The 14,238-nt window shown below is 55.5% G+C and overlaps 1 protein-coding gene across 3 annotated transcripts in view; it reads right to left on the bottom strand.

The window, feature by feature from the left end:
- Positions 1-14,238, bottom strand: part of LOC130023809 (cilia- and flagella-associated protein 161-like) — a 59,765-nt gene that overhangs the window by 14,942 nt on the left and 30,585 nt on the right. For all 3 annotated transcript variants that reach the window (XR_008792491.1, XR_008792492.1, XM_056114417.1), the window contains one exon: positions 8,008-8,312. Coding sequence is in view for 1 of the 3 variants with exons in the window: in XM_056114417.1 (XP_055970392.1) it covers positions 8,008-8,226 (219 nt within the window). In the remaining 2 variants the exon portion in view is untranslated. The remainder of the gene's footprint in view (positions 1-8,007; positions 8,313-14,238) is intronic.

Here is a 14,238-nt window from a genome sequence, read left to right as displayed (position 1 = left end):
AACGCTGAGAACTGCACATTCGCCCACCCTGCCCCCCTGCACCCAGCTCAGAGAACCAGGACACAGTTGTGCCCCTAAGAATAACTCCAGGAGGCCGCAAAAAGAAAACCTAGCAGTGGGGGCGCCTCCAGAAGGAAAGGGTTAGATCAGGAAGCCAAGGTAAGCTACAGGGTTGAGAGCTTACACCTGCCTTCTGCCAAAGCAGGGGTAACCTTCCCGCCCTCCCGGGGTCCTGGCTGTCATGCCCATGAACTGCCTCCAGTTGCCACTTAAGTGCATTAATGGCCATGATCCAGAGACTCCCAAATGCTCACTGCAGTGATGGCTCCAAACCCCAATTATTTAAAAATTTTTTTTGCTTTTTGGGTCACACCCGACAATGCACAGGAGTTACTCCTGGTTCATGCACTCAGGTATTACTCCTGGCAGTGCTTGGGGACCACATGGGATGCTGGGAATCGAACCCAGGTTGGCTGCGTGCAAGGCAAACACCCTACCCACTGTGCTATCACTCCAGCCCCAATTTTTTTTTTTTTTTGCTTTTTGGGTCTCACCTGGCTGGAGCAATAGCACAATGGGTAGGGCATTTGCCTTACACGCAGCCAATATGGCTGACCTGAGTTCGATTCCTCCGCCCCTCTCGGAGAGCCTGGCAAGCTACCAAGAGTATCTTGCCCGCACAGCAAAGCCTGGCAAGCTATCCGTGACGTTGTCGATATGCCAAAACACAGTAACAAGTCTCACAATGTTACTGGGCCCGCTCAAGCAAATCGATGAACAACAGGAGGACCGTGACCGTGACCGGGTCTCACCTGGCAATGCACAGGGGTTACTCCTGGCTCTACACTCAGGAATTACCCCTGGCGGTGCTCAAGGGACCATATGGGATGCTGGAAATCGAACCTGGTTCGGCCGTGTGCAAGGCAAACGCCCTACTTGCTGTGCTATTGCTCCAGCCTTCAATTATTTAAATTTTTACGATCCCAGGAGCACAGCCACAAAAGCGACCACACGATATCTCATACTTTTTTTTGTCCTTTTTTGTTTAATTACTATGAGATAGACCCTTACAGACATCGTATACTATTCATAACAAGCAATACAGAATAAATTATCTAGCATTTGCCTGCGGAGCAGGTGGGAAACTTTGAAATACTGGTGATGAGTAGGTGTAATAGTGGTGGGATTAGTGTTGAAATGTTGAACATAATTATGGTGAACAACTTTATGAAAATAAAATTTAAAAAATTATAAAAAACTCAAAGCAGGGGTGATGCCAAGGATGCCCCCCAGCCCTGCAGGCCATGCCACCCACCGGCTGTGGGGAAGGCCCACAGCAGGCTCCAGGGAGGGGCCGGGACACAGAGACGGCCACAGAGAGAGGCCCAACTGCCAGAGGGCACCCAAGCCCAGGAGCCAATACCCCCACTGCCAATGCCAGCCGCGAGTGTCCCTCCACCCTGTCATCTCAACAACATCAGCCACGGAAGAGGGGCGGGGGTAGCAAAACCAATACCACCACAGGCACAGAGCAGAGAGCCACACCAACAAGCGCAGGGTGACAGGGATGAAGACCCCTATCAGGGTGAAGCCCAGAACCCCAATAGCCCCACACACCTGAGCACCAGAACCACGCTCACACAGGCCATAGATGGGGAAACTCCGGGCACCCCCACAACACTCTCCGTGCACGGGTGCTTAAGGAAGCAGCTCACACAGGCCCTAAAACAGGGACACTTCGGGTCTATCACGACACACCCTTTGTTGCCGAGAGCATAAGGAATGACGCTCACACAGGCCCTAGGCTGGGGACACTCCGTGCATGAGGGCTGGTGGCAGAGGAGTGGAAGCGCATGGCACAGTTGAGCCAGCTTCCTGCTGCCGGGGCCTGACAGGCACGAGAAGGCTGACAGTCCTAAGGAGGCTCCATCCAGCTCACCCACCACAGGGGCCACCAGGGGCTTGTATGTGTGTGCCAGAAGGTGGATTTCCAGTGGCCCCTGAAAGGCTTGTTAACCTCTGCAGACAGACAAACCACCCCCTCACAAGTGGATACTCAGGGTTTTCTCAGTAACAGAGAACTAGAACCTGCCAAGATACTAACAGACGGAACAATTATTTGTTGACCCTGCCAAACCTAAGAGAACACTGACAGATACCGGGTGTCTGTGCGTTAGCACCTCTGGGAAACAGCTCCATTAACTGTGTCTGTGTGTGTGTTAGCCTCTGGGAAATAGCTCCACATACAGTGTGTCTGTGTGTCTGTTAGCACCTCTGGGAAACAGCTCCACACAGTGTGTCTGTGTGTGTGTGTGTGTGTCTGTGTGTGTGTTAGCACCTCTGGGAAGGAGCTACTCATACAGTTTATCTGTGCTAGCCTCTGGGAAACAGCCCCACATACAACATGTCTCTGTGTGTTAGCACCTCTGGGAAGAAGCTACAAGTACAGTGTGTCTCTGTGTGTGTTCTACACCTCCGGAAAATATATCATCTTAACACACCTCCAAGTTGCTTGTGATAAACAAACAATGCATCTAGAAATCTAGAAAGTAGAGAGACAAGAGTTACGAGCATCCCCTCACCCCTGAACCTTCCAGGGCTAAATAACCACATGCCACCCTACCTGGATAAAGCTGTATAATGGGGAAAAAATACAAGGAAAAAAAACACAAATGTCCCTCCATCTCCAAAAAATACACATATAGAACATCAAAATTTTCAAATGAAGCTACTAGTCATGGATAAATTTACAGCTTTAAATGCATTTATTATAAAGGAACGAAAGCTGAAAAAAGTTACCCAGAGTCCGTCCCCAAAAGCCAGAAGAAATTAAACCTAAAATGATACCTAAAATACCAAAATTATACCTAAAAATGTATAAGAAAGGAATAATATCAGATATTAAATAGAAAACAAGAGGGGGCACTGGCGCGATAGTACCACGGGGAGGACTTGCACGTGGCGAACTCGGTTTCAATTTCCCCACATCCCACATGGTCCCCCAAGCACTGCTAGGAGTTATTCCTGAGTGCAAGAGTCAAGAGTAAGCACTGCTGTGTGTGGCCCAAAAAGCCACCCACCAATATAAATATATATATATATATACATATATATATACATATAAAGGTAAAGGCCCTCCCGTTGATCGTCGATTTGCTCGAGCGGGCCCAGTAACGTCTCCATTGGAGACTTTGTTGTTACTGTGTTTGGCATATCGAATACTCTCGGTAGCTTGCCGGGCTCATATATAAAACGAGAAAGGTCTTGATAAAGTCAAAGCTGGCTGTGTGAGGAGACAACATGGAGACCAATGCATTCCTGGAAGCAAAGTGGGGAGCAGAGAAATACCAGCATCAAGAGTTCATGAAGAGGGGCATGCCTCTGCCTCCCAATCCTATAGGAATGCACAGATCTGGGGAACACTGACCAAGTGGCTGCAATAATGTCTGCCCCATGAAACCTCTACAGGGACGGAGGGAGGGTCCAGGGGATTCCGTGCTACAAATCTACTGTTGGCTTAGTGGGAACTGCCATCAAACATCGAAGCTTTTCAAAATGATTTCATGCTAAAAATTCAGAAAATCAGATGGGGGAAAAATATAGTCCCTGGAGAATGCATCTTACCAAAAAACAAAAACTATTACCCGAAGAAGTGGAAGAAAGGAAAAAAAAAAAGAGTTCTTAATATTTCTGTATCCAATGAATAGATTAAATGGTCATTTAAAATTTCCCCCCAAGAAACAGCCAGGCACAGATGACTCATAAGTGAATTCTTCCAACCGTTTTACAAAGTACAGCACCGGTATTTGCCAAACTCTTCCAGAGCATGGAAAGAGGAAACATCAACACATTTCATTAGGCCAACACACCCATAAACAGGGAAAGAAGACAAAGAATGCTGACCCCCTCTGTGCCGGCCGAGGCACCAACTATGTCCAGAGGAGAACTGTGTGACCACATCGGTGGAGGCAGAAAGAAACATCTGGGGAGTAAAGGCATAACCGCAGCCCACCCCAGCAAACACAGGGAACCTTAATTTAGCAAAGTGTGTCTACAATGTAACACAGCAAATGTTCTGGCCTGTGAGACAGGGAGTTTCCCCTGGATAAGTGCAGTGAGAGGGAGTGAGGAACCCATAAGCACCGAGATGCTGCTCTGACTTTTTTGGTGGGGGCACATTTGGCTCTGCACTCAGGAATCACTCCTGGCAGTACTCAGGATGCTGGGGATCAAACCCAGGTTGGTCACATGCAAAAAAGCAAGCGCCTTACCTGCTGTACTGTAGCTCGAGTCCCTCTACTCTGACTACCCCCAACACCTCCATCCACCAATGTGACCGGAAGGAAAGAGCTGGAAATATCTGCGTAGCAAGAAGCCTCTTTAAAAGCTCCCTAGTGACAGGCCCCAATAGATCCAACCAGCCCGCTCATGCAGTACTATTCACAGAGGCCAAGAGCTGGGCCCACTCGGGTGTGCGAGGCCTCTGTGCTATGCTGCCTACACTGACCGTCCCATGGGGAAAAGCAGCACATGGTCAGGCCAGGCAGAACAGGACGGACTCATGAGAATCGTGAGAATCGACTTCTGACTGCAGGGCCACTGGGTGCGGAAGATGGCCCTAGGCCCACCAGAGGAGCTGGCCGTAAGATGGGTGACAGGCAGCACCAGAACTCAGGCTGCGGGGGGTGAGGGGGACAGGAGGGGGGCTGGCAATGCCAACACCAGAAAAGCAGACTCGAGTAAAGGGGCGGCTGGGGACATGAATGGGGGGCAGGAGAGGAAATGGGCTCCCGGCAGGTGCCCAAGCCCTGGCCTGCTGTGCTTACGGCCCCCAATGTGGGAGATAACTGGCGAAGCTTCTAGTGGAAATAAGGGGGGGGGGGTGCTGGGCAACAGCCATATCTTTCTTTTTTTTTTTTTGTTTTTTTTTATTTATTTATTGAATCACTGTGGGAAAGGTTACAAAGCTTTCAGGTTTATGTCTCAGTCATGTAAATATCAAACACATTTCCCTTTACCAATACTTATTTTTTACCATGAAGAACCCCAATAAAACCCCACCCCCCACCCCTCCCCGTCCCTGTGAGGCAGATGAATTCTAGTTAACACTCTATCTGCTTTGATTAGATTCATTGTTTCAATAAAAGATTCACCACTATTATTTAGAGTTTACCCCCCCCCAAATCAGACATGCTGAAAAAGCATTGTGAAGTGATTTGCTTTCTACGGCTGGGTTCAAGAATTAAATGTTGGTTTTGGATTTCTGCTATTTTACCTATTGACCCTGGAAGTATTTCTACTGAAAGTCAGATAGTTAAGAAATTGGTTTCTGTGTTCTGGAGTCCTGGCCGTGCTGGAGAGCCGCTCGCGGGGGGCAACCGGTGGCCTCGGTAGGGCGTGAAGGGCGGAGCGAAACGCCCCCCTTCCCATGAGGTTTTAGTCGCCCCCACACTCCCGAACAGCCATATCTTTCAAAGGCGCTTCTGTAAGTGTATGTTGCACGGGGGGCCCTAGATTCTACCCCTCCCCACTCTCCAGGGAAGAGCCACCTGTGCTTCTTGGGGAGACCCAGCCGAGACACCCTCGCACACGTGTGTGCGCGGAAGGGCGGCTCTGAGCTGGTTCCTTCTTGTGAGATTTGCTTCAATTTAGGGGTTCAACCCTAACTCACCTGCGACAGTGCCCCAAAGGCCACTGTGGGGTAGATGAGACTGAAAGCTCTGGGAGGGAAAGGAGTTCTGAAAGTTCTTTGGGCAATGAATCCCGACACCATCATCCTCTGAGGGGCTATTTCCCTTGGAAAACAAAGAGGGAGGGGGCGCACATGCAAGAGCAGGTGTCCAGGGTGAGGGTGGCATGCAGGGGTAGAGCCAGGGCTGCAGGTCTTGAAGGGGCTGGGTTGTATAGGGGCATGGTGTGCAGGGCCTGGGTATGCAGAGGTAGGATGTACAGGGGCAAGGTGTGAAGGGGCAGAGTTTCGAGCTTGGGTGTACAGAGGGAGGTACGTAGGGGCAGGGTATACAGAGATGGGGCGTACAGGGACAGTATTACAGGGGAAGAGTGTGCAGAGGTGGGGTGTAGTGTGGTGGGGTGCGCAGGGCAGTGCATACAGAGATGGGGTGTGCAGGGGCAGAATTACAGGGGCAGAGTGTGCAGGTGTGGGTGTAATGGGGAGAGGTGAGCAGGGGTGGAGTGTGCAGGGGTGGGGTGTACAGGGGTAGGGTATAGAGGGGCGGGGTGTGCAGGGCCTGGGTGTGCAGGGGTGGGAGTACAGGGTGAGGTATGCTGAGGCGGGAGTACAGGGGTGGGATGTGCAGGGGCAGGTGTAGAGGGGTGGGGTGTAGAGGGGTGGGGGGTGCAGGGGCGGAGTATGCAGAGGTGGGGTTTGCAGGGCCTGGGTGTGCAGGGCTGGGGTCGGGGCTGCAGGGCCTGCAGGAGCGGGGGTACACAGGACATGGGGGCTACTGCAGAGCTCACTCCAGCCCCTTACCCAGCCTGCGGGGGCATGAACTGGTTCTGGATCCCCAGGGGGCAGCTGATTGAGCACTGTGCCCCGTGAAGGAAGGGCAGGAGGAGGAAAGCGGCCCCCTCCCTCCTGTGGCCTCAGCACCCTGGAAACACTGTTTCCCCTTGTCAGGCCTTTCAGTGCCTACATCCCTCCAGTGAATTCCTCCTGGGCTGCCCCCAGGAGCACCCCCTCTGTCCTAGTACCACATGGGCCAGCACATTGGGAGGGGGTCTGCCTGCTGCGCCCACACTGCCAGGAGCTGCTCAGCGCGTTTTGAAGTTGCTGCCCTAAGACTTCCCCTTCTCTGATTCTCTCCGGGCGTTTCCAGACCCTGCTGACGTCAGGCCACCACCAGATGTTGTTTTGGAATCTGGTCACCATGGCCCCACAGGCAGGCAGCTGGGCCAACTGAGTCAGGCCCAGAAGCAGGGCCGTCTTCCAGGTCAGTGAAGGGAGCTGCATCCTGAGAACCTTAGGGTGGTTACCCCACTTCTCAGGAGAAGAAACTGGGCCCAGAGATGAGGTCTGTCTGGGATCCCAACCCCAGCACTAGGGCAAATGAAACCCGGGCTGCTGAGGCTGCAGCTCTGAGGCTCTCCTGGCACGGTCTATCAAGCCCCTGAACTTCTGAGATTCACAAGAGCTGGGAAAGGCGCAGACATGCCCCCCCCCCACACACACACACACACACGCCAGACCCCAGACATCCCCTGGGTCAGAGCACGCACAACTCCAGAAGCTTCCTCCCCTTATCTCCTCCGGGCCTTTCCTCCTGGCCTGCCAAGCTCCCCAGACTCCACCTTAAGACGTGACAACCCCTGGGACCAGAGCGACGTAGGGCATTTGCATCCCATATGGTTCCCCAAGCACTTCCAGGGTTAATTCCTGATTGTAGAGCCAACAGTAATTCCTGTGCATTGCCGGATGTGCCCCCCCCCCACAATAAAACAAACTAAAAAATACATGCCATGCCTAAGTGACAGGTCAAAGCCCCCCACAACCCAGTTCTTCAGGATTCAGGACCCATATGTGACACGGGGAGGAGTCTGAAGGGAGTCCACCCTCTGAGGCTCCATGTCACATCCGTGTTCCATCACAGGTGTGTGGAAGGAAGGGGCACTGTAGCAGGGGGGTCTGGACTTCCCATCAGTGGCTGAGTGGCAGGTAGTCTGGGGGTCCAGGCTCTTCGGAAACACCCCTTTGCTGAAAGGCTGAATTTCGGGAACCATCAGACAGGACATCCCTGGAATCCGCCCATACCTCCACCCCATCAGGGCCTGACAAGCTCAAGGTGGCTCCAGCCCCCGGGCTTGTGACCAGTCCCCCACCACTCAGTGAGCAGGGCTATGATGACCATCAGGTGCCTTCCTAGAGGAGAGGCCCACGGCTGGCATGAGGCCAACCAACTCCTACCCCTCCCCCATCCCAACCTGAGCCTCTAGGTGCCTCTTGGCGTTGCCCCCCCCTCCCCCCCAGAGGAGATGAGACCTGGGTCTCACCTTTGAGAACAGCCACCTGCAATTCCTGCCCCAGTCACTCCCGCCTGCTGGGGGCTCGGCCGCCTCTGCCGTGTCCGCCAGCTGCTCTGGGCCAGGGCCCTTCTCCTCAGGGCTGTGGCCATCTTCACTGGCCCGGGCACTGCACAGGATCAGCGAGCGGGAGATGGAGCGCAGTGTGGCCGCTGGCCTGCTCCTGCGTGGCCGGCCGTGCGGTTCCATCCGCAGAGCAGAAATGGGGCCGCGCTTCTTCCTGTCCGAGTCCCTGGCACGGGGCGCACAGGGGGAAGCCACCAGCTCCTGGCGCCCTGCAGTGGAGAGGACACAGGAAGGCGCCTTGTGACTTGGTGCCTTGTGACACGCGGAGCCAAGCTGGGCTGTGCCCAGTGAAAGGGGAGGAATGGGCGTTCACCCCTCAGAGCCACCAGTCCTTCTAGCCCCATTGCCATGCGAGGCTACTGCTACCCAGACCCTCAACATTCAGGGAAACTGAGGCACCAAGCAGGGATGTGCCCAGTGCAAGACCACCATACTGCAGGGCATGGCTGACAAAAGTGGGGGTCCCAGGAGACAGACCCTCCCCCACCCCCCAGGTCTGTGTGAAGGAACTCCCAGACACAGAGCGGGTCCAGACTACATGGTCCCTGACGTTCCCACCCTTCCCGCATTCACTGCCCTGTCTGGACCTCTGCTCAGAGAAGAAAATCTGTCCCAGGTGGGCCGCTGACCCCCAGTGCCAATGTGTGGATAGTGATGTCGGGGAGGCCCCATCACACTGCCGCATCCCGGCCACAAGCCTGCTCCTGCTTACGGGTAGCAGTGCCAGCAACCTGGCCAGAGTCCAGATGCCCTCAGACCCAGCTTGTGTGGGGCACGTGTGGAGGGCCGAGGGCCCCATGGGGACACGCTGAGCTGGAGCTGGGGACACTGCCCCGAGGATCAGAGAAGGGGGCCTCCAGGTCCCATTCATGGGAATCCACCTGCAACGTGTCAGCTCCTGGGGGCTCCTAGCACTGGCCATCGGTGCCATACAAGTACGGGGGGGTAGGGACATGCCCCTGCCCCCCATAGTGCCCCTTCCAGACACCGGTCTCAGGTAGTCACTGTGTATTCCCCCACGAGATTCCTGCCCCCCCCCCCACCAGCTGCCCCAAACACACTTGCAATCAGAGCAGGCTCCAGATCTCCACCCATGCATGGCTCCAGAACCTTCCCTGCAAACCTGTGCCTGCCTGGGGGAGGGGCCTTCCATGAGGCCAGCCCTGCCCACTTAAAGGCCCTCTTCTCAGAAACCCCACTCGTCAGGGAACCCTGCTCCTCAGAAACTCCACTCCTCAGGGAACTCCACTCCTCAGAAACGTAGCTCCTTGGGATGACCCCTCTCCTCAGGGAAACCTGCTCCTCAGAAACCCCGCTTCTGAAAAATCCCCTTCCTGGGGCTGGAGCGGTAGCACAGTGGGTAAAGCATTTGCCTTACGTGCAGTTGACCCGGGTTCGATCCCCAGCATCCCATATGGCCCCCTGAGCACCGCCAGGAGTAATTCCTGAGTGCAGAGCCAGGAGTAACCCCTGTGCATTTCCAGGTGTGACCCAAAAAGAAAAAAAACCCCTTCCTCAGGGGACCCCACTCCTCAGAAACCCCACTCCTTGGGGAACTCCATTCCTTATTTTTTTTCTTGCTTTGTGGGTCACACCCAGCGATGCTCAGGGGTTTCTCCTGGCTTTGCACTCAGGAATCACTCCTGGCGGTGCTTGGGGAACCATATGGGATGCCGGGAATCGAACCCGAGTCGGCTGCATGCAAGGCAAACGCCCTACCCACTGTACTATCACTCCAGCCCTGACCCCGTTCCTTGGAGACCATTCTCCTTGTGGACGCCTTCACCAGCCCTGGAGTCACAGGAACCAGATGGGCTGCAACACCTTGGAGCTGATGAGAACCAGGCCCAGTCCTGAGGCCTCCGTGAAAGCACAGAGAGGTTAAGTAGCTGGTCAAAGTCACACAACAAGGGCTTCCCAGATACCCTCCTACCACCTTCTTCCTCCCACTCCCCAAATGTCTGCACCCCCTTTCCTAGTAGCCTGCCTGCCTCCATCTCCCTGCCCCACTTCCTGTCCCGCTCCCATGGGGAGAGCTGTGTGTCCTCATTGTCTGGAAACCAGGGGTGCTGCCTGGATCGTGCACGCATAACAAGGGGCCCCAGGCCACATCCTCCTCCTTGACCTCCATCCACTCTCCACCCCACCCCGCAACTCCCAAACACATTCTATAACTTCTGCAAAATCAGAGTCCACACCCACTGGGCAGCAGAGGGGACAACAGAGGGTGTCAAGGTTAAGGGGTTGGGTCATAACCTTAACAGTCCCTCCCTGACAAACTGCCTGAGCTCCTGTGCACCCAACTCCCACATTCTACTCACACAAACTCACACACACTGATACCTGACACTGTCCTGTCCTGTCCCTGTTGGCCCCTTTGGGACACGCCCAGTGCACCTGATCAGCGGAGAAATGCAACTGTGTGGTGTGTGCCTGTGTGTCCATGCCTGTGTGATATATGTGTATGTTATGATGTGTCTGTGATTGTGTGTGTCTGTGTGATTGTGTGTGTGTGTCTGTGTGTTAGGGAGGGAGGCATTTTTGTGCTTCTGCTGCTGCCAGCACAGGTCCAAAAGACATTGAACAACAGGACTGGCTGGCATTGAGCAGGGTTTCCAGCTGGTGGGGCGAGGATGGCAGAGCTGCTAGGGAGGGTATGTGTGTGTGTGCGTGTTGGGGGGGGGGACACAATTGTGATTGGGAGGGTTGGAAGGGGGCAGAGCGATGGGGAGAGCACAGCCACAGGTGAGCAGGTGAGAAGGGTGATGCCACCAGCTGCTCGGCACGAAGCTCCAGGCGCAGCTCAGAACCCCAGGCCCTTGTGAGGGGTGTGGGAGCATGTGTGCGAGGCACGGAGAGCTGACAGCCCAAGGCCCAAGGATTCTGGACCTTGACTTTTCTCCCTGAGCCTTGCACCAGGCCAGGTCTCCCCTGTAGGCCCAAACGCCTTCCCCCGGCCTCTTTCCTGGCACCCCAAAGTCTGCTCCTGCCCACCTCTGTGGGTTCCTGCCCTGGCCAAGCCCATTCACTCTTGGGCTATTCTCCCAGGCACAGCCATTGGGACCAAGCTCCCCGCAGGATTAGGGAATGGGGAGACTGGGTCAGGGTGCATGAGACGGGGCTGTTGATAGGGTGGGGAGGCTGTGAACTGTGCTGCCCAGGAACTGGGTGGGGGTGGAAAGATGCGAAAGGTGAGGAGGGCCGTGGGGGACAGGCAGTAATTGGGGACAGCAGGTTGCATGGCCCCACTCAGCTCCGGTCCTGGTGCCCAGGACTTTGGAAGCAACAGCGCAGCACTGGGGGCTACATTCTCCAGTTCCAACCCACACATCAGCACAGCAGAACACACACAGGGGCTCTCCCTCTTGCCTGGCCCCTCGGTCCCACCCGGCCCCCGGGGAGCTGTCCACGAGCTGCAGTAGGCCTGAGCACAGGGAAGTCACTGGACTTCCAGCAGTTGGGGGAGGGGGGCCCAGGAACCCTCCCTGGCTGGCCCTAGCTACAGCTGCTCCTTCCCCGAGATGGGGAGGCCAGAAGGGTCCCTAGTGCATGCACACACTGTGTCTGGCTGGTCTGAGAGCCACAGGCATGTGCGTGTCCACCCCAGACTGATCACAGACTCCTCCAGACTCATTTCTTTGCGTGCCTCTATGGGTACACATCTTTTCCAGTTTCCGTGCTCTGTGTACCTTTTGGGGTGACAATAGGGGGAGCTCAGGGAGCCTGGAGCTATTCAGCCAACTGGGCCTGAGGACAGGAATCCCACGGTGCTCAAGGGCCTCTGAGCTGCTCCCAGAAGTGCTAGGGGTAGGTGATGCTGGGAGAAGCAGGCAGTATGGGTGGGCACAGTGCTGGGGGGAGAGGGCGGGACAGGGGGGCAGGCAGTGAAGGTTGAAGGTGATGCCAGAGAGCAGGTGGGTCTGGAGTTCAACCTCAGGCTCTGGCTGCAGTGCATTGCCCCGTCCCAGCCTCCTTGTTTATGACTGTGTCTAGACAAGTCAGAAGTGGCCCCCACTCTCTCGACCCCCAGACCCCTCAATGGCTGAGCCCCTGAGCTTAGCCACAGCAGCCCAGCGCCTCCACCAGTACTTCCCTCTGCGAGCCTGCAGAATGTCAGCAGGAGGCAGAGCTGCCCCTTGAGGTCCTTTTTTGTTTTTTGCTGAACCCATGCAATCCTGTGTCCCCTCTGCGCAGCCTCACCTTTGGGGAAGGGTGTCTGTCCCAGGTGTGTGCTTCTAAAAACCCTCATCCATGCACCTGCCTCCTCCCCTCCTCCTCTCTTCCTCCTCCCAGCCTGGCCCTCTCCAAGCAGCAAGAGCCCCCATGTCTCTTTTTCATTCATTTTATTGCAGGGATAACTAAATCGGTTTCAAAAAGGAAAAGTCAAGGGGCTGAACAGCAGTACAGTGGGTATTGCACACCGCAGATCCCCGGCATCACATATGGTTTCCCCAAGCACCGCCAGGAGTAATTCTGGAGTGCACAGCCAGAAGAGAGCCCTGAGCACATTCAGGGATGGTCAGAAGCAAAAATGTCAAGGCTGGGCTGACCCGGCACCCACATGGCACCACCAAGAGTGATCCCTGAGTGCAGAGCCAGGAGAAATCCCTGAGCACCCCTGGGTATGGCAAAAAAAAAAAAAACAGAGTCGGGGGGGGGGAGAAAAAAGAAAAGCCAAGAGTCAAAATTGAAAGGGAAGTCAAACTCAGACCGGAAGTCCAAAGGAAGAAATGCTCAGGTCCTGCAGGGAATCCCCCTCTCCCCGACCCCTCAGCCCTGTGTAGCCACCAAATCTGACCTGGAGGTCACACCCACCACCAGCAGTGCAGTCCATCCCAAGAGAGCAAGACATGGATATTTCCCCCACCCTGCACACAGGGCCCCTCAATTCCTGACCCCCCAAAACGTGAATACCCCTGTTCCTCCCCTGTGGTCCAACACTCCACCTGGCCCTGCACTCACCTGGGCACAGCCACCTCCGCTGCCACCTTCACGTATGGTGTGGACCGTGTTCCTGACAGGTCAGCTGGGACCCGGGTCTGAAAAGAGCCACAAAATGTGCCTCTTCCCAGAGACCAGCCCGACTCAGACCTGGAGGCTCACCAGGGAGAGGTGAGGCCAGACGCTGTGCCACCACCTGCTTGGACAGGTGACCCCAGAAAATGTGTCCGGCTTGGCACGGGTGCCAGGAGACTCCAGTCTGAGCCATCTGACAGCTCTGCATGAGACAGGCTGGGCACAGTGGGGCTGCCAGCACTGGGCAGGCCTGGCAGTGCCGCCTCCATATGGCTGGGAAGGGTCCTTGCTGCGTCCCTTTCCTGAGACCCCACACTCAGGCCCTCTGTACCCCTGTACATCCAGTATGTCCTTATGTCTTCCACGCAGTCCTGTGTATTCCCATAAATCCCCCTCGTGTTCCCCTGCTCACATGCATCCCCCTGTGCCCTCTGCTCCACACACCCTGGCGGCTCGGTGCATCCCGTGCATTCCCATGTGCACCCTTTTTGACTCCCTATGCAGTTTCATGAGCCTCTGTGTATCCCCATGTGCCCCTGCACCCCTGCATGTCCCTGTACACCCCCATGCATCCACGATTCTGCATGAATGCTACACGTACCTCTGTGTCCCCCTGCACCCCTGCATGTTCCTGTTGTTCTCCCGGGTCCCCTTGTACTATGTGTTCCATGTCCCCACATTCCATGTGTCCCTGTGCCCCCCTGTATGTCTCCAGGCACCCTCATGTGTCCCCTTGCGCCCCACACTGTATCCCAGTCACGTGTCCCTGTGCATTCCCATGTCCCTGTGCCCCCAGGTCTCCTCAGGCACCCCATGTCCCCGTGTATTTCCATGTCCTCCCATGCATCCCTGTGTGTTCCCAAGTACCCCCACGTGCCCCCATGTGTCTCTATGTCCTCCCACATATGTCCTCCCAGTTCCTGTGTGCTCCCATGTTCTCCCATGCGTACCCACATGTCTCCATGTGCCCCCGTGCATCTCCGTGTGTCTCCATGTGTGTGCACCCACGTGTCCCTGTGTGTCTCCATGTATCCCCAGGTGTCCCTGTGTGTCTCCATCTGCCCCTACATGTCCCCGTGTGTCTCCATGCACCCCCATGTGTCTCCATGTGCCCCCACG

Source organism: Sorex fumeus, unplaced genomic scaffold (genome assembly GCF_029834395.1).
Source record: "Sorex fumeus unplaced genomic scaffold, SorFum_2.1 ptg000024l, whole genome shotgun sequence".
NCBI classification, from domain to species: domain Eukaryota; kingdom Metazoa; phylum Chordata; class Mammalia; order Eulipotyphla; family Soricidae; genus Sorex; species Sorex fumeus.
The sequence above is the reverse complement of the archived record's forward strand: the minus strand, read 5'-3'. Positions and strand labels throughout refer to the sequence as shown.